Source organism: Lacerta agilis, chromosome 4 (assembly GCF_009819535.1).
Source record: "Lacerta agilis isolate rLacAgi1 chromosome 4, rLacAgi1.pri, whole genome shotgun sequence".
Classification (NCBI taxonomy): domain Eukaryota; kingdom Metazoa; phylum Chordata; class Lepidosauria; order Squamata; family Lacertidae; genus Lacerta; species Lacerta agilis.
This window is the reverse complement of record NC_046315.1, coordinates 6779822-6793079: the sequence shown is the minus strand read 5'-3', so window position 1 is coordinate 6793079 and position 13258 is coordinate 6779822. Positions and strand designations below refer to the sequence as shown.

The window sequence follows — 13258 nt, the reverse complement described above, 5'->3', positions numbered from 1 at the left end:
TTAACAAAATACAGTGGTGCCTCGCAAGACGAAAATAGTTCGTTCTGCGAGTGTTGTCGTATAGCAAATTTTTCGTCTTGCGAAGCACCAACGGGAGAATAGCGGTTTGACGGGAAAAATTTTTTTTTTCGTCTTGCAAGGCAAGCCCATTGAAAAATTTGTCTTGCGAGACAGCCTTCCGCTAGCGAATGCCTTTCGTCTAGCGAGTTTTTCGTCTAGCGAGGCATTCGTCTAGCGGGGCACCACTGTATTAAAATACAATAATCCATCAAACATTAAAAGCTTCCCTAAACAGTGCTGCCTTCAGATGTCGTCTAAAAGCCAGCTAGTTGCTTATTCCTTTGATGGGAGGGCGTTCCACAGGGCGGGCGCCACCACTGAGAAGGCCCTCTGCCTGGTTCCCTGTAACTTGGTTTCTCGCAGGGAGGGAACCCTCGGTGCTGGACCTCAGTGTCTGGGCAGAACGATGGGGGTGGAGACGCTCCTTCATGTCTACTGGGCCGAGGCCGTTTAGGGCTTTCAAGGTCAGCACCAACACTTGGAATTGTGCTCGGAAACGTACTGGGAGCCAATGTAGGACTTTCAGGACCGGTGTTCTGTGGGAACCCCAAAGGTCATCCAGTCCAACCCCCCCTGACATGAAGGAGTTGATGGAGTGATTCCTGGCATGACATGATCAAGTTGGGTGGTGAACCTGTGGGATGCCCTTTGAGGGGGTCTCTGCTCTCTCCTCTAATTGTGGTCCTTTTCCCCTCTCACCCCCCTACCCCCACTTAGGTTGCATCTCCTGCCTCATCTGCCTCACATGTGCAGGCACCAGCACCACCTCCACACAGTCCAAGGTTTGGCCACCCGCTCGGGCCCCACCTGCACCCGGTGCAGCCAGAAGAAGTGGCCGGAGGTGCTGCCCTCGACGGAAGCCACGCCTGCCACCTCCATCGCTCCTGGCAGCGCCACCGCGAAGCTCGCGAAGCCCGGAAGCAAGGCTGGCAGGCCGGGAGAGATCACCATCCTCTCCGTGGGCAGGTGAGTTGCGGAACGGACCGCTTCATGTTTTGTGACTGTATCGTGCAAAGCTCAGACACTTGGTGTCCCGAAAACTACCGTTGCCATTTGGTTCGAGTCAAGCTGCTAGTCCTGAAGATTGCAAAGGCAGGCCTTGAAGCTACAAGGCTCTGCTGCATTTCCTCCCAAAGGCAGCTCTAAATTCCCTAATGCTCGGGTGGAAAAACAACACGAGAACGGGCCTTTTCAGTGGTGGCTCCCTGTCTCTGGAATGATCTCCCCAGAACTCAGTATAAAAAATAAATCTATATATCTTTCTATATAATACACACCAAAGGGGCACCATTGAGGCTCCCAGCCTTTGTGTATGTACACAAATGCGGATGGGTGGGTCTTTGACCAAACTGGGTCTTTGACCCGGGTGAAATAAAGCCTACTTTCACCCCCGATTCACACAGACAAGGGGCCGCTGCCTCTGCTTGCTGCGCTCCCCAGCCCTGCCTCACCTGGCACACTGCAGAGCATGACAACAACATTACCTTTCTATGTATATAGCAAGATAAGATACGCCATTTATATACGTTGTTTGTTTTGTGGGCCAGGTTCCGCGTGGCCCGTATCCCCGAGCAGAAGCCCAGCCCCTCGGAAGTGAAAACCGTTTCGGAGAGTGTGGGGCCCGAGCCTGCCGAGCCCCCCTATGCCTGCTTCGTCCCGGAGGAAAAGCCGCTGGTCAGCAATGGAGTGAAGCCAAAATGGCTTACGACAGCAGATGGCCGGCAAGAGGTGAGTCGGAGAGTCTGGGAAATCTCTAGCACCGAACATGCGCTCTCTGGATCGAGGTCCTTAGAGCCTGTGAGACTCTTTTCTGAGAGCAGCTGGTGGGGCTCTGGCATAATAAGGGGGCTCTGGCATAATAATAATAATAATAATAATAATAATAATAATAATAATAATAATAATAATTTTTATTTATGCCCCGCCCTCCCCAGCCAAGACCGGGCTCAGGGCGGCTAACACCAGGTATAGAAACAATTGATTAAAATACAACATTAAAGAGCAGCCTTAAGGATATTTCTGCCCTCCCTTTTGGCAACAAGGAGGAAAAGTCCCCTCGAGGCAGCTTCTAGATTAAAAGGCAGGAACGCAGGAAGCCAACAAATGCTTTGAAATGGCTTGAACAGCGGTAAGAGAGGAGCGCAGAATGACCGGGTCATTTAAAAAGGGCCGTGATGGAGCAGGAGGTGAAACTAATATGGAATTTAGAATCCTGGTGAAATTTCGTGTGTATTTGTGTGTGATTGTTTGATTGATTGATGCCTTCTTCTTTAAAGACATATCTATCTGTCTTGAAAGAAGCCAACCGAGGTTTCTTTTCCCCCCTTGCAAATAGCAGCCTGGGGAGGGAACAGTTAAACTGTGGCTAACAGAGATGAGATTTCCTTAACCAGAAGAGGCCTATTATACTCATCTTGATTTCTAGGTAAGACGGGATCCCAGATTTACCCACAGTGTTGATTCCCTGAGGCAGGAAACCCGTGGCCCTCCAGGTGTCATAGTACCATAGAATTGTGGAGGTGGAAGGGACCCGGGGGTCATCTAGTCCAACCCCCTTCAAAGTTGTTGGACTCCCAAATTCCATTAACCCCAGTCAGTGTGACCAATGGCAACATCTGGAGGGCCCTGGGGGCCACATTGCCTTCTGGACAAGCTTCTGTGGGCCATATGCTGGGCACAGAGGCAAAAGTGGATGGAAATCTTACCTTTGCACAGCTGGAATCAAAGAACCATAGACTTGTAGAGCTGGAAAGGACCACAGGGGTCATCTAGTCTGACCCCCTGCAATGCAGGAATCTTTGGCCCAACGTGGGGCTCGAACCCACAACCCTGAGATTTAGAGTCTTATGCTTGACCAACTGAGCTGCCGGGTGGGTTTGAGTTTCTACATGCACAGAAACCCCATTCTAAGCCATTGCTCTTCAAACTCAACAAAACTATGTGCATAGAGTGCAAAATAGACCTCCTCAGGGGCATGGCCTGGGGAGAGTCCCAAGGGCCAGGTAGAGAGGCCTGCAAGGGCCACTTTTGCCCCTGAGCCTGAGGTTCCCCACCCTTTGGGCAGCTGATGCATTAAAACCTCAGAGAATGACAACAAGGACCCCCAAACTCGGCCCTCCAGATGTTTTCGGACTACAACTCCCATCACCCCTAGCTTACAGGACCAGTGGTCAGAGATGATGGGAGTTGTAGTACCAAAACATCTGAAGGGCCAAGTTTGCCTATGCCTGTCCTCCAGACAGGGAGGTCCGGGAAGGTCCAGCTCTCCTCCCAAGCCCAGAATCTCATGAGCTGCCCAGAACCTCCACTGCGGCAGGCAGAAGTAGGTGACCCAGCAGCCCTGTAACTCTCTCTGTCGTAGCCTCTCTGCAGACATTTGCCACAAACAGCCTAGTTTGCAAAACAAGAGATGACTAAGGCCGATGCTTGGGGCGAGGGGGGAGAGAGAGCGAGGAGGTTTGCTGCCAGCCAGGCTGAATAGCCCGTGACACAATTTGAAGCGTTATCGCACAAATTAAATGCCGTGCAATTTCCGGAGCAGCAAAGAGGAGCCTGGAGAGGGGTCACAAAATTAGAAGACGCCTGCTTCTTGGGAGATAAGCAATGACAAACCTAGACAGCATCTTAAAAAGCAAAGACATCACCTTGCCGACAAAGGTCCGTCTAGTTAAAGCTATGGTTTTCCCAGTAGTGATGTATGGAAGTGAGAGCTGGACCATAAAGAAGGCTGATCGCCGAAGAATTGATGCTTTTGAATTATGGTGCTGGAGGAGACTCTTGAGAGTCCCATGGACTGCAAGAAGATCAAACCTATCCATTCTCAAGGAAATCAGCCCTGAGTGCTCACTGGAAGGACAGATCCTGAAGTTGAGGCTCCAGTACTTTGGCCACCTCATGAGAAGAGAAGACTCCCTGGAAAAGACCCTGATGTTGGGAAAGATGGAGGGCACAAGGAGAAGGGGGCGACAGAGAATGAGATGGTTGCACAGTGTTCTCGAAGCTACTAGCATGAGTTTGGCCAAACTGCGGGAGGCAGTGAAGCATAGGCGTGCCTGGCGTGCTCTGGTCCATGGGGTCACGAAGAGTCGGACACGACTGAACGACTGAACAAACAAACAAATGCCTCCCTCGCTCTCTGGAACAGTGTCAACTGCTTTCTGCAAGGTTCCCAAATCTCTTCATGATGAGCTTTTGTCCTTGGAGGGTCCACAGCCGGACCCCCTCCCCCTGAGTTCCAAGCGCCAGTCTCCCCTGCACACCTGGGTGAGGGGAAGGGTACACAAGCATCACCGTATATAGCCCTTTTGGACCTCAGAAGAAACTGCTCCCTTATGGCGATAGCCGTGGCTAGAATTGTGTTTTCCTTTCCATGCAGATGCTGGCTCAGTCCCTTGGGCCATGTGCAGAGTGTCTTTAGTGCAGACTCTTAAGCCACAGAAGGCCGGTTGACCCAGAATGGCTCGAACACCCTTTTAAAGAAAAGTAATCATTAAGGGATGCGGGTGGCGCTGTGGGTTAAACCACAGAGCCTAGGGCTTGCCGATCAGAAGGTCGGCGGTTTGAATCCCCGCGACGGGGTGAGCTCCCGTTGCTCGGTCCCTGCTCCTGCCAACCTAGCAGTTTGAAAGCACGAAGTGCAAGTAGATAAATAGGTACCACTCCGACAGGAAGCTAAACGGTGTTTCCGTGCGCTGCTGTGGTTCGCCAGAAGTGGCTTAGTCATGCTGGCCACGTGACCCAGAAGCTGTACACCGGCTCCCTTGGCCAGTAAAGCGAGATGAGCGCCGCAACCCCAGAGTCGTCCGCGACTGGACCTAACGGTCAGGGGTCCCTTTACCTTTACGGCATAAAAACAGGCATTCAAAAACGGGGTCTGCATGCGTGCTCTGGTCCATGGGGTCATGAAGAGTCGGACACGATTGAACGACTGAACAAGGAACAAAGAGAGTGGGGGCCCTAAGCTGTAGCTTCTTTAGCTTATAGGTACAGTAAATCCGGCACTGTTGCAGCCAAAAGATCCTCACCTTCTTTGTGTGGAGGGGGGGTGGGGAGAGCACACAGACACCAGCTCTGACTGCAGCCTCGTTTGTTCGTTTTCCAGGACAGCCCGTTCATTGTTAGGCTCGGGGAGAGCAACCTGGTTATCTGAAGGTAATTGGCCAGCTTCTAGCTCCCTGCCGCCAGCTTTTCAAGGGTGGTGGGTCAGCTGCCAAGTCCCATGTTAGCTTCGCTTCTGGCCAACTTCTTCATTTCTGGTGCTTTGGAGAGCAGGGTGTGGTGTAGTGGTTAAGAGCGGTAGACTCGTAATCTGGTGAACCGGGTTGGCGTCTCCGCTCCTCCGCGTGCAGCTGCTGGGTGACCTTGGCCTAGTCGCACTTCTCTGAAGTCTCTCAGCCCCACTCACCTCACAGAGTGTTTGTTGTGGGGGAGGAAGGGAAAGGAGAATGTGAGCCGCTTTGAGACTCCTTCGGGTAGTGATAAAGCGGGATATCAAATCCAAACTCTTCTTCTTCCCACCGACCTCACTGTCCTCTCTCCCACCTTTGCAGGTGATCATCTGACTCCAAGCTGCCGCGACAGAGATGGGACATTGGATCATGGGGAGGCCGTGGGCCCAACAGCCCACCATCCGAGGCTTGCGAGCGCTGGGCGTTGAAGAAGGCGAAGGACGGCCTTGTTTCCCCCCCACCCCACCCCGCTCTTGGGAAACCGCCAGCATCCTGGAACAGAGCCATGGGGCAGGTCCTCCATGGGTGTAACGCCGTCCGTGCCACCTGGAGAGAGGAACTCCGGAGGACACCCTTGGCATTGCAAAGACCTTCCCTTGCCCTTTTCCCCCACGCGCAAGGACGTGGGGGGACTCCTTTCAGCCGCCTAACTTGGAATACCACTACGTCTGCGCTTTTGTTTACATGGCATGGAATCAGCTCTCTAGCGCCAGCCAGGCTGGGTAGGCTTCTGAACAGTGAAAGATTAGGGTTTTTTTGTTTTGTTTTTCCCAGAGGCGAATATCCTCTATAGACATTGCCATCTAACACAGGGCCAAATTCCGCTGCAGAGGAAATGAGATGCTTTAGAAGGGAAGAGTTTTTAGCTTTCCCGAGCTGCTGTGCAGGATCCAGGCGCGAAGGCGTGGGGATTTTCTCGGCACCAAACCAGCAATATTTGCTTTTGTTTCTTTTGAGTTATGTCGTGCCTTTCCTCCAGGGACGTTAAGGCGGCAAACGTGGTTCATCTCCGCCCGTTTTAGACTCACAACCACCCTGCGAGGTAGGTCTGTCCCAAGGTCACCCAGTGGACTGAGTGGGGATTCGAACCCTGGTCTCCCAGGTCCTAGACTTGACACTATAGCACACCTTTCTGCCACTGGGGGAGCAGGGAGTGTTCATCCCTACGACTCCCCACCTGCCCTCTAAGTAGCTATTATGGTAGCTTAGTGCGGTTATGTAATGTGTTTCCTCCAATGTCATGCGCGCCCCCACATGATGCGAGCATCAGTTGTGCGGCCCTGCTCCTGCCTCCCTCATGTAGCCCTCATTTTAATGGGGCGGCTTTATTTAGAGAGCAATCTATTGCTCTCCTGGTACCGGCCGAGAGAGAGATCGCTTGTTTTTGTGTGTGTGTCTGGAAACGCCCTTGGGGCCTGATCCGCTGGGAAGCCCCTCCATGCAAACGCCATTAACCCTGCCACCCAGCGCCTGTCTGCTCAGCAGTAAGCCCTGCTGAGTTCAATGGGACTTACACCCAAGTAAGCGCGTACATAGGGTTGCAGGCTCGAGTGCTTGTCTGGTCCCCGGCCACGCCGATGGGGCTGGTGCATGAGAGCCTTTCTCATGGATCGTGCACATCGAATCGTAGAATGGTAGAGTTCGAAGGAAACCAAAGGGCACCTCCGTCCTCCGTGAGCAAACGTTGCTCCCGCGTTTGGGAAGGGCAGCGCTCTCCACGAGGAGGTGGGAAAACAGACTCCCGTCTTTCCTCCCGGGGGATAGGTGTGCAGGTAAGGTCTTGCTTTCGTCCCACCTGGTCCTTTCATCTCACATCACCTGTTAACGCACCTGGGTCCTGGGAAGTCCCAAGATTGTGCAAACATTTCTGGAACAGTTCCGCCTAGTTCAGCCTCCTGTCTCCAGGCACAGAATCATTGCGATGGTAGAGTTGGAAAGGATCCAAAGGGTTCATCTAGTCTGACCCCCTGGAACCCGGGCGCCTCTAGAAAGCTCACAAGCAGGAGACCCCATACCCAGCCCCCTTCTCCTCCTCTTAGTCTCCCAGCTTCTGGAGGTAGAAACCAGCAACCGAATAATCTCTCTTGGTCCCCAAAAGAGCAACCCCTCTCTGTCAGGGAGAGACAACTTTGGCCATGGCTGGATTCCAGCTCCCAGTGTCCCTGTGTCATTTTAGCTGGGGCAGCTGGGCTAGGTGGGGAGGGGGGTCTCCAACAACTTCTGGAGAGAGCCATGGGTTCCCCACCACTGCATTACCAGAGAGTGTGCACGCATAAGCGTGCAGGTTTAGTGATGCTCATCAAATAAAGGTTCTGCGTGGAGAAAACGGTGACCAGGTTAAAAATGCAGCTCCTTCCAATTTACATGATTTCCTCTTCCTCGGATTAATTTATACTGCTTGGGCCTGGTGCAAGGGAAGGGGGGCTCGAGAGAGTGCTGGAAATCTTGTTTAAGAACCCCCTCTGGCTTCTTAGCAGGCGTTCCCACGCTTTTAAAGCAATGAGGACTGGACACTTGTTCTTGAAAAAGAAAGAATAGGGTTCTGTCATTCTGAATGGAGAAGCAATGTAACATCTCCAGAAATTGAATTCCGTGTCTGGTTCCACGTTCTTTATTTAGAAGATTTTTGGATTAAAATAAAGAGCAGGGCAAGCATGAAATATGAGCTTCCGATTTAAAACAGGCACTATAAACAAGAGCCACAACAAAAATGTAGTGTACACACTCAGACTTACCCTTGGGCAATGTGTACAAGCTAAAGGTGCCCTAACCAGCTTGGCCATGTAGCTAGACCTCAGTGTGCAGGGCAGGTAGCACTGCTAGAAACATGTTCTCTCTGGGTTCCTAAAAGGGCAAGCTAGGAAATAGGGTGCATCTCAATTTTCTGCTGCTAATCTGGGGGTGGACTAGATGACTCTCGGGGTCCCTTCCAGCTCTGCCATTCTAAGTCCCACACAGGAACTGAAAGCAGGCAGGGGTGGGTGCAGTTTGAACTTCCAGGTCGTAGGGGGGCATCCGGCAGCCAGATTGAGCCCTGGCACCTTTTAGGAATCAAATGTGTAGGACCCTTGGTTGTGGAAACAGCATTTGCTAAACAGGCCACCATTCCTTCACCCCTGAGATGTGAATGCCAATACTCTGGCGTGTGGAGCAAAGATTCCAGCTGTTTCCACCCTGCTGTTTACAAACACTCTACTTCTCTTAACCCAGCTCATCAGCCAATACAGCTTTTTTCTGTTATCTGTCATCATTATTATTAATTTTTTTCTACATCGAAATGTTATTTATGTGGGCAAAGCAGCGGGGGGGGGGGAGAGGAAACAGCCCTCTCCCCGCCAGCTCAGTCTCTGCCCCTTATTTATTTTATTGATGGTTTGTGGTGTTTTGTCGGGGAGAGAAGGTTTTTGGGGGGTGTCTTTTATGTTGGTGGCTTTGAAGCCTGTGGGTTTCGTTTCTGTACATTGATAAATAAAAGCAATCCTGAAAGCAAAATGGCTGTGGTTTTTTTCTCCCCCTGCCACCCACCTTGTTTCTGTTGCTTATGGGCCACCTACCCCTCACTGATTTGGGGGAAGCTGCCAGGGAGACCAAAATACAGGTGTAACTCGAAAAATTAGATTATCGTGGAAAGGTTCATTTCTTTCAGTAATTCAACTTTAAAGGTGAAACTAATATATGAGATAGACTCAAGGCATGCAAAGCGAGATATGTCAAGCCTTTGCTTGTTATAATTGTGATGATTATGGCATACAGCTGATGAAAACCCCAAATTAACAATTTCAACTTTCATCATAATCATCACAATGATAACAAGCAAAGGCTTGACATATCTCGCTTTGCATGTCATGAGTCTATCTCATATATTAAACTCCAGTAGCTAATGAAAACAATTGCTTACATAAATGGACTTTCCCACGATATTATAATTTTTCGAGTTTCACCTGTAGGTTGCCAGACCAGGAACAACGGGCATCTCTCCTAAAATCCGAGGCCAAACACCTCTGAGGCTCTCACCTGGCCCTCAGTACAGGGCTTAGGATGGGCCAAATTTGCCCCAGATTTGTTTGGGTCATACACAGCTGCCCAACACCCGACATGCCATTTCAAATTTGTTTCAAATGTTGCATTTTGCATCGCTGTGACCTGCCCTGCAGCTACCTGGTCATGGGAGGAGGGGCTAATAATAATAATCATGTTAATGATTCAAGACAGGTGTGGAGCTGAGCAGGTATAGATGATTTTAAACTTACTTCTTCTTTGGCGATCACTCGTAGCCGAGTAAGATTGTCTGCCATAAACATGGTTTGAACAATGTGTCCGTAAGTGATTGTGGAGGCCAATTCTGGACCCACACGTCCTTCCACAGTGGGGATATTGGTTTCCGGGCGGGAGTTGATCACAGTGTGGATTTGCCAAGCGTGCCTTCCTCTTAGCACGTTTCTCCCTTGCGTCCTGAGTTTGAGCGTCTTCAAAGTCCATGACACCTTTGGGAAAGGCTGTTCTCCAACTCTTGCCATTCTAAGTCCCACACAGATGGGTGGGGCATAAATAAATTACGATTACCAAAGAGCCCAGGACCCTGTTGCTTCTGCAGTTGCTGCAACCTACATTGCAGGAGTCGCCCCCTCCCCAGCGGAGCCCAGCCTGCAGCAAGAGCCAGGAGCAAAAAAAACAACAACAACCAAAACACTGCAGTAGCAACTTTCTGGGCATTCTCTCCCTTTTCTAAAAAAAGAACAAGCTCCTCAGCTGACTCTGCTGCTTTCTGAACAGAGCTGGATGTTTTGAAGGGGACCTTGCCCTGGCGCAGGTTGTCTCTATATTTAGCTGCACTGTATGAGCGTCAAGCGACCGGCCGCAGCTGCGTGGCACTCTGGGCCTGGCCTTTCCGCTTCTGCCTCCTGCGGCCTCACAATGGGAATCGCTGGGTGGCGGCTGCTGCGTCACCTGTCCTCCAAGTGACCTCAGGCCTGGCCGGACCGTCCGGGACATTCGCAGGGAAACCAAAATGCATGTTTACAAAGCTAATGTACTACCAACCTGACTGTATGCTTGTGAAACATGGACCACTTACAGACGCCATCTCCAGCTCCTCAAAAGATTCCATCAACGGTGTCTCCGAAAAATTCCACACATCACTTGGGAAGACAGACGAACTAATGCCAGTGTAACGGAAGAAGCAAAGATCCCCCGTGTCGAAGCGATCGATGATTCTTCAACATCAACTTCGTTGGGCTGGTCATGTTGTGCGGATGCCTGATGATCGTCTTCCAAAGCAACTACTCTATTCCGAACTTAAAAATGGAAAGCGTAATGCTGGGTGGTCAACAAAAGAGGTTTAAAGCAGGGGTCCCCAAACTAAAGACCGCGGGCCGGATAAGGCCCGAAGGACTTGTTTATCCGGCCTGTGGCAGCCGCCCACTCTTACCGGTGCTGCGCTGCGCAGCTGCCCACTTATGGGTCAGGGAAGCACCGGAAATAGCTTGTGCACATGTGCAAGCGTTATTTCCGGTGCACATCCGGGTTGGAGGAGGCCTGTGCACATGCGCACAAGCTATTTCCGGTGCTCCTCTGACCTGTAAGTGTGCCAGAAATAGCGTATGCGCACGCATATGGATGCGCGCTCCCCCACCCTCCAGCCCCCCGCGCAATCGGCGCTGGAGACGCCGGCCCAAGGTGCGGTAAGCTTGCTGACCCCTGGGTTTAAAGGCTGTCTCTAGGCAAATCTAAATAAAAATGTAGTATAAACCCCAACAATTGGGAAACACTGGCCTGCGAGCGCTCCACTTGGAGAACAGCCTATACCAAAGGTGTCATGGGCTTTGAAGATGCTCAAACTCAGGACGCAAGGGAGAAACGTGCTAAGAGGAAGGCAGGCTTGGCAAACCCTCACCGTGATCAACTCCCGCCCAGAAACCTATGTCCCCACTGTGGAAGGACGTGTGGATCCAGAATTGGCCTCCACAGTCACTTACGGACTCACTGCTAAAACCCTGTTTTGGTAGACAGACAATCTTACTCGGCTACAAGGGATTGCCAAAGAAGAAGAAGAAGCCGTTGCCAACCAATGCCCGGCTGATGCTGCAGACTCCAACTCCCATCAGCCCCGGCAAGCAGTCAGGGGTCAGGGGTGATGGGTGTTGAAGTCCAGCCCAGGCTAACAGAGAAACACTGGAAGCTGACTTAGATGCAGCCAAGCCATTGAGTCCATCTAGATCAGCACTACCTACACTGGCTAGCAGCAGCCCTCCAGGGTTCCAGGAAGCCCTGGCCTGGCGATGCCCTCAGGAACTGGAGCCTGGGTCGTCCTGCAATGCAGATGGTCTACCACGAAGAGCCATTCTCTTCCTGCCTGCTTCAGTTTGATCAGCCATTCCCCATTTATGTAAAGCCTGAATCTCTTACTGCATTTGTTGTTGTTCTTCAGTCGTTCAGTCATGTCCGACTCTTCGTGACCCCATGGACCAGATCACACCAGGCACTCCTGTCTTTCACTGCCTCCCGCAGTTGTCAGTCTCAAGTTGGTAGCTTCAAGAACACTGTCCAACCATCTCGTCCTCTGCTGTCCCCTTCTCCTTGTGCCCTCCATCTTTCCCAACATCAGGGTCTTTTCCAGGGAGTCTTCTCTTCTCATGAGGTGGCCAAAGTATTGGAGCCTCAGCTTCAGGACCTGTCCTTCCAGTGAAGCACTCAGGGCTGATTTCCTTCAGAATGGATAGGTTTGATCTTCTTGCAGTCCATGGGACTCTCAAGAGTCTCCTCCAGCACCATATCTTATCTCCTCCAGCACCATATCTTATTGCATAGTTGGGCCTAAAGATGGGTTTGAAGAACGCCTGCAAAGTTCTGCAGTATTTGTGGCAAATGCTAAAACAGCACATAAAGGCAATCGATATCGTGCCGCAGATCAAACCTGGGACCTTCTGCATGCAAAGCAGCTGCTCTGCTATAGAGTTCAGCTCCTTCTTCAAAAATGCGGAGCATGTACAGTTTTGCATTTTGGTTGGAAGGGAGACAAAGGGTCAACCCCCCTGCAATACAGGACTCACAATATTTAATATGTGTTTCTGATTACAACTGCTGATCGTATTATTTTTTTGAGTTTTTTTTAGGTCTACTTGACCTAAAACATTTGACCTCTTATTGATAGGCTTAATGCATATTTTCTATTTTAGGGTTGTTTTTCTTTACAATATAGTGCAGCTAAAGAAAGATAAATAAATGTAAACAGTATTACAGATCTGCCAAACTTGTTAACTGAAATCCAGTTAAATACAGTGTCAATCTGTATAATGTCCCTATTATATCATATATTAGATTTTTTGTGTGTGGGGGTCCCTCTGTCTGTCTGTCTGTTAACATACCCAGGTAATGAAAGAGTTACTTACACACGTGTTGTCGTGTCCAGTTTTCTAGGCTGTTCTGGATTTTAAAATAGAAATCTGGGTCAGTCCCAAAGGGAATAGACTGAGAGGGCTCTTTGTTATTTGTTTGTTTATTTTTTAATAGAGAGAAATTTATTCTTGCCGAAGCAGGGGCCAGTTGTGAGACTCTTGAGCAAACCCCCTTCCAAAATCAGCAGCCCAGTTTTAAGCTCAAGGGCTCAGGGGCAGAGTTTTGCAGGCAGAAGGTCCCAAGGTCCAATTTAAAAAGAATTTATAAGCTGTACACACACACACACACACACACACACACACACACACACACACACACACGTAGTAGTTATAGAAGCATACGGCATAAACCACAGAGCCTAGGGCTTGCTGATCAGAAGGTCGGCGGTTCGAATCCCTGCCATGGGGTGAGCTCCCGTTGCTCGGTCCCTGCTCCTGCCCACCTAGCAGTTCAAAAGCATGTCAAAGTGCAAGTAGATAAATAGGTACCACTCCGGCGGGAAGGTAAACGGCGTTTCCGTGCGCTGCTCTGGTTCGCCAGAAGCAGCTTAGTCTGGCCACATGACCTGGAAGCTG

General features: G+C 50.7%; 1 protein-coding gene across 1 annotated transcript in view; it reads left to right on the top strand.

The window, feature by feature from the left end:
* Positions 1–5883, top strand: part of RELT (RELT TNF receptor) — a 31680-nt gene extending 25797 nt beyond the window's left edge. Inside the window, exons 8-11 of the mRNA XM_033145737.1 lie at positions 778–1026; positions 1608–1788; positions 5162–5211; positions 5610–5883. Of these exons, the coding sequence (XP_033001628.1) occupies positions 778–1026; positions 1608–1788; positions 5162–5209 (478 nt within the window). The 3' untranslated portion in view covers positions 5210–5211; positions 5610–5883. The remainder of the gene's footprint in view (positions 1–777; positions 1027–1607; positions 1789–5161; positions 5212–5609) is intronic.
* The last annotated feature ends 7375 nt before the right edge of the window (positions 5884–13258 follow it).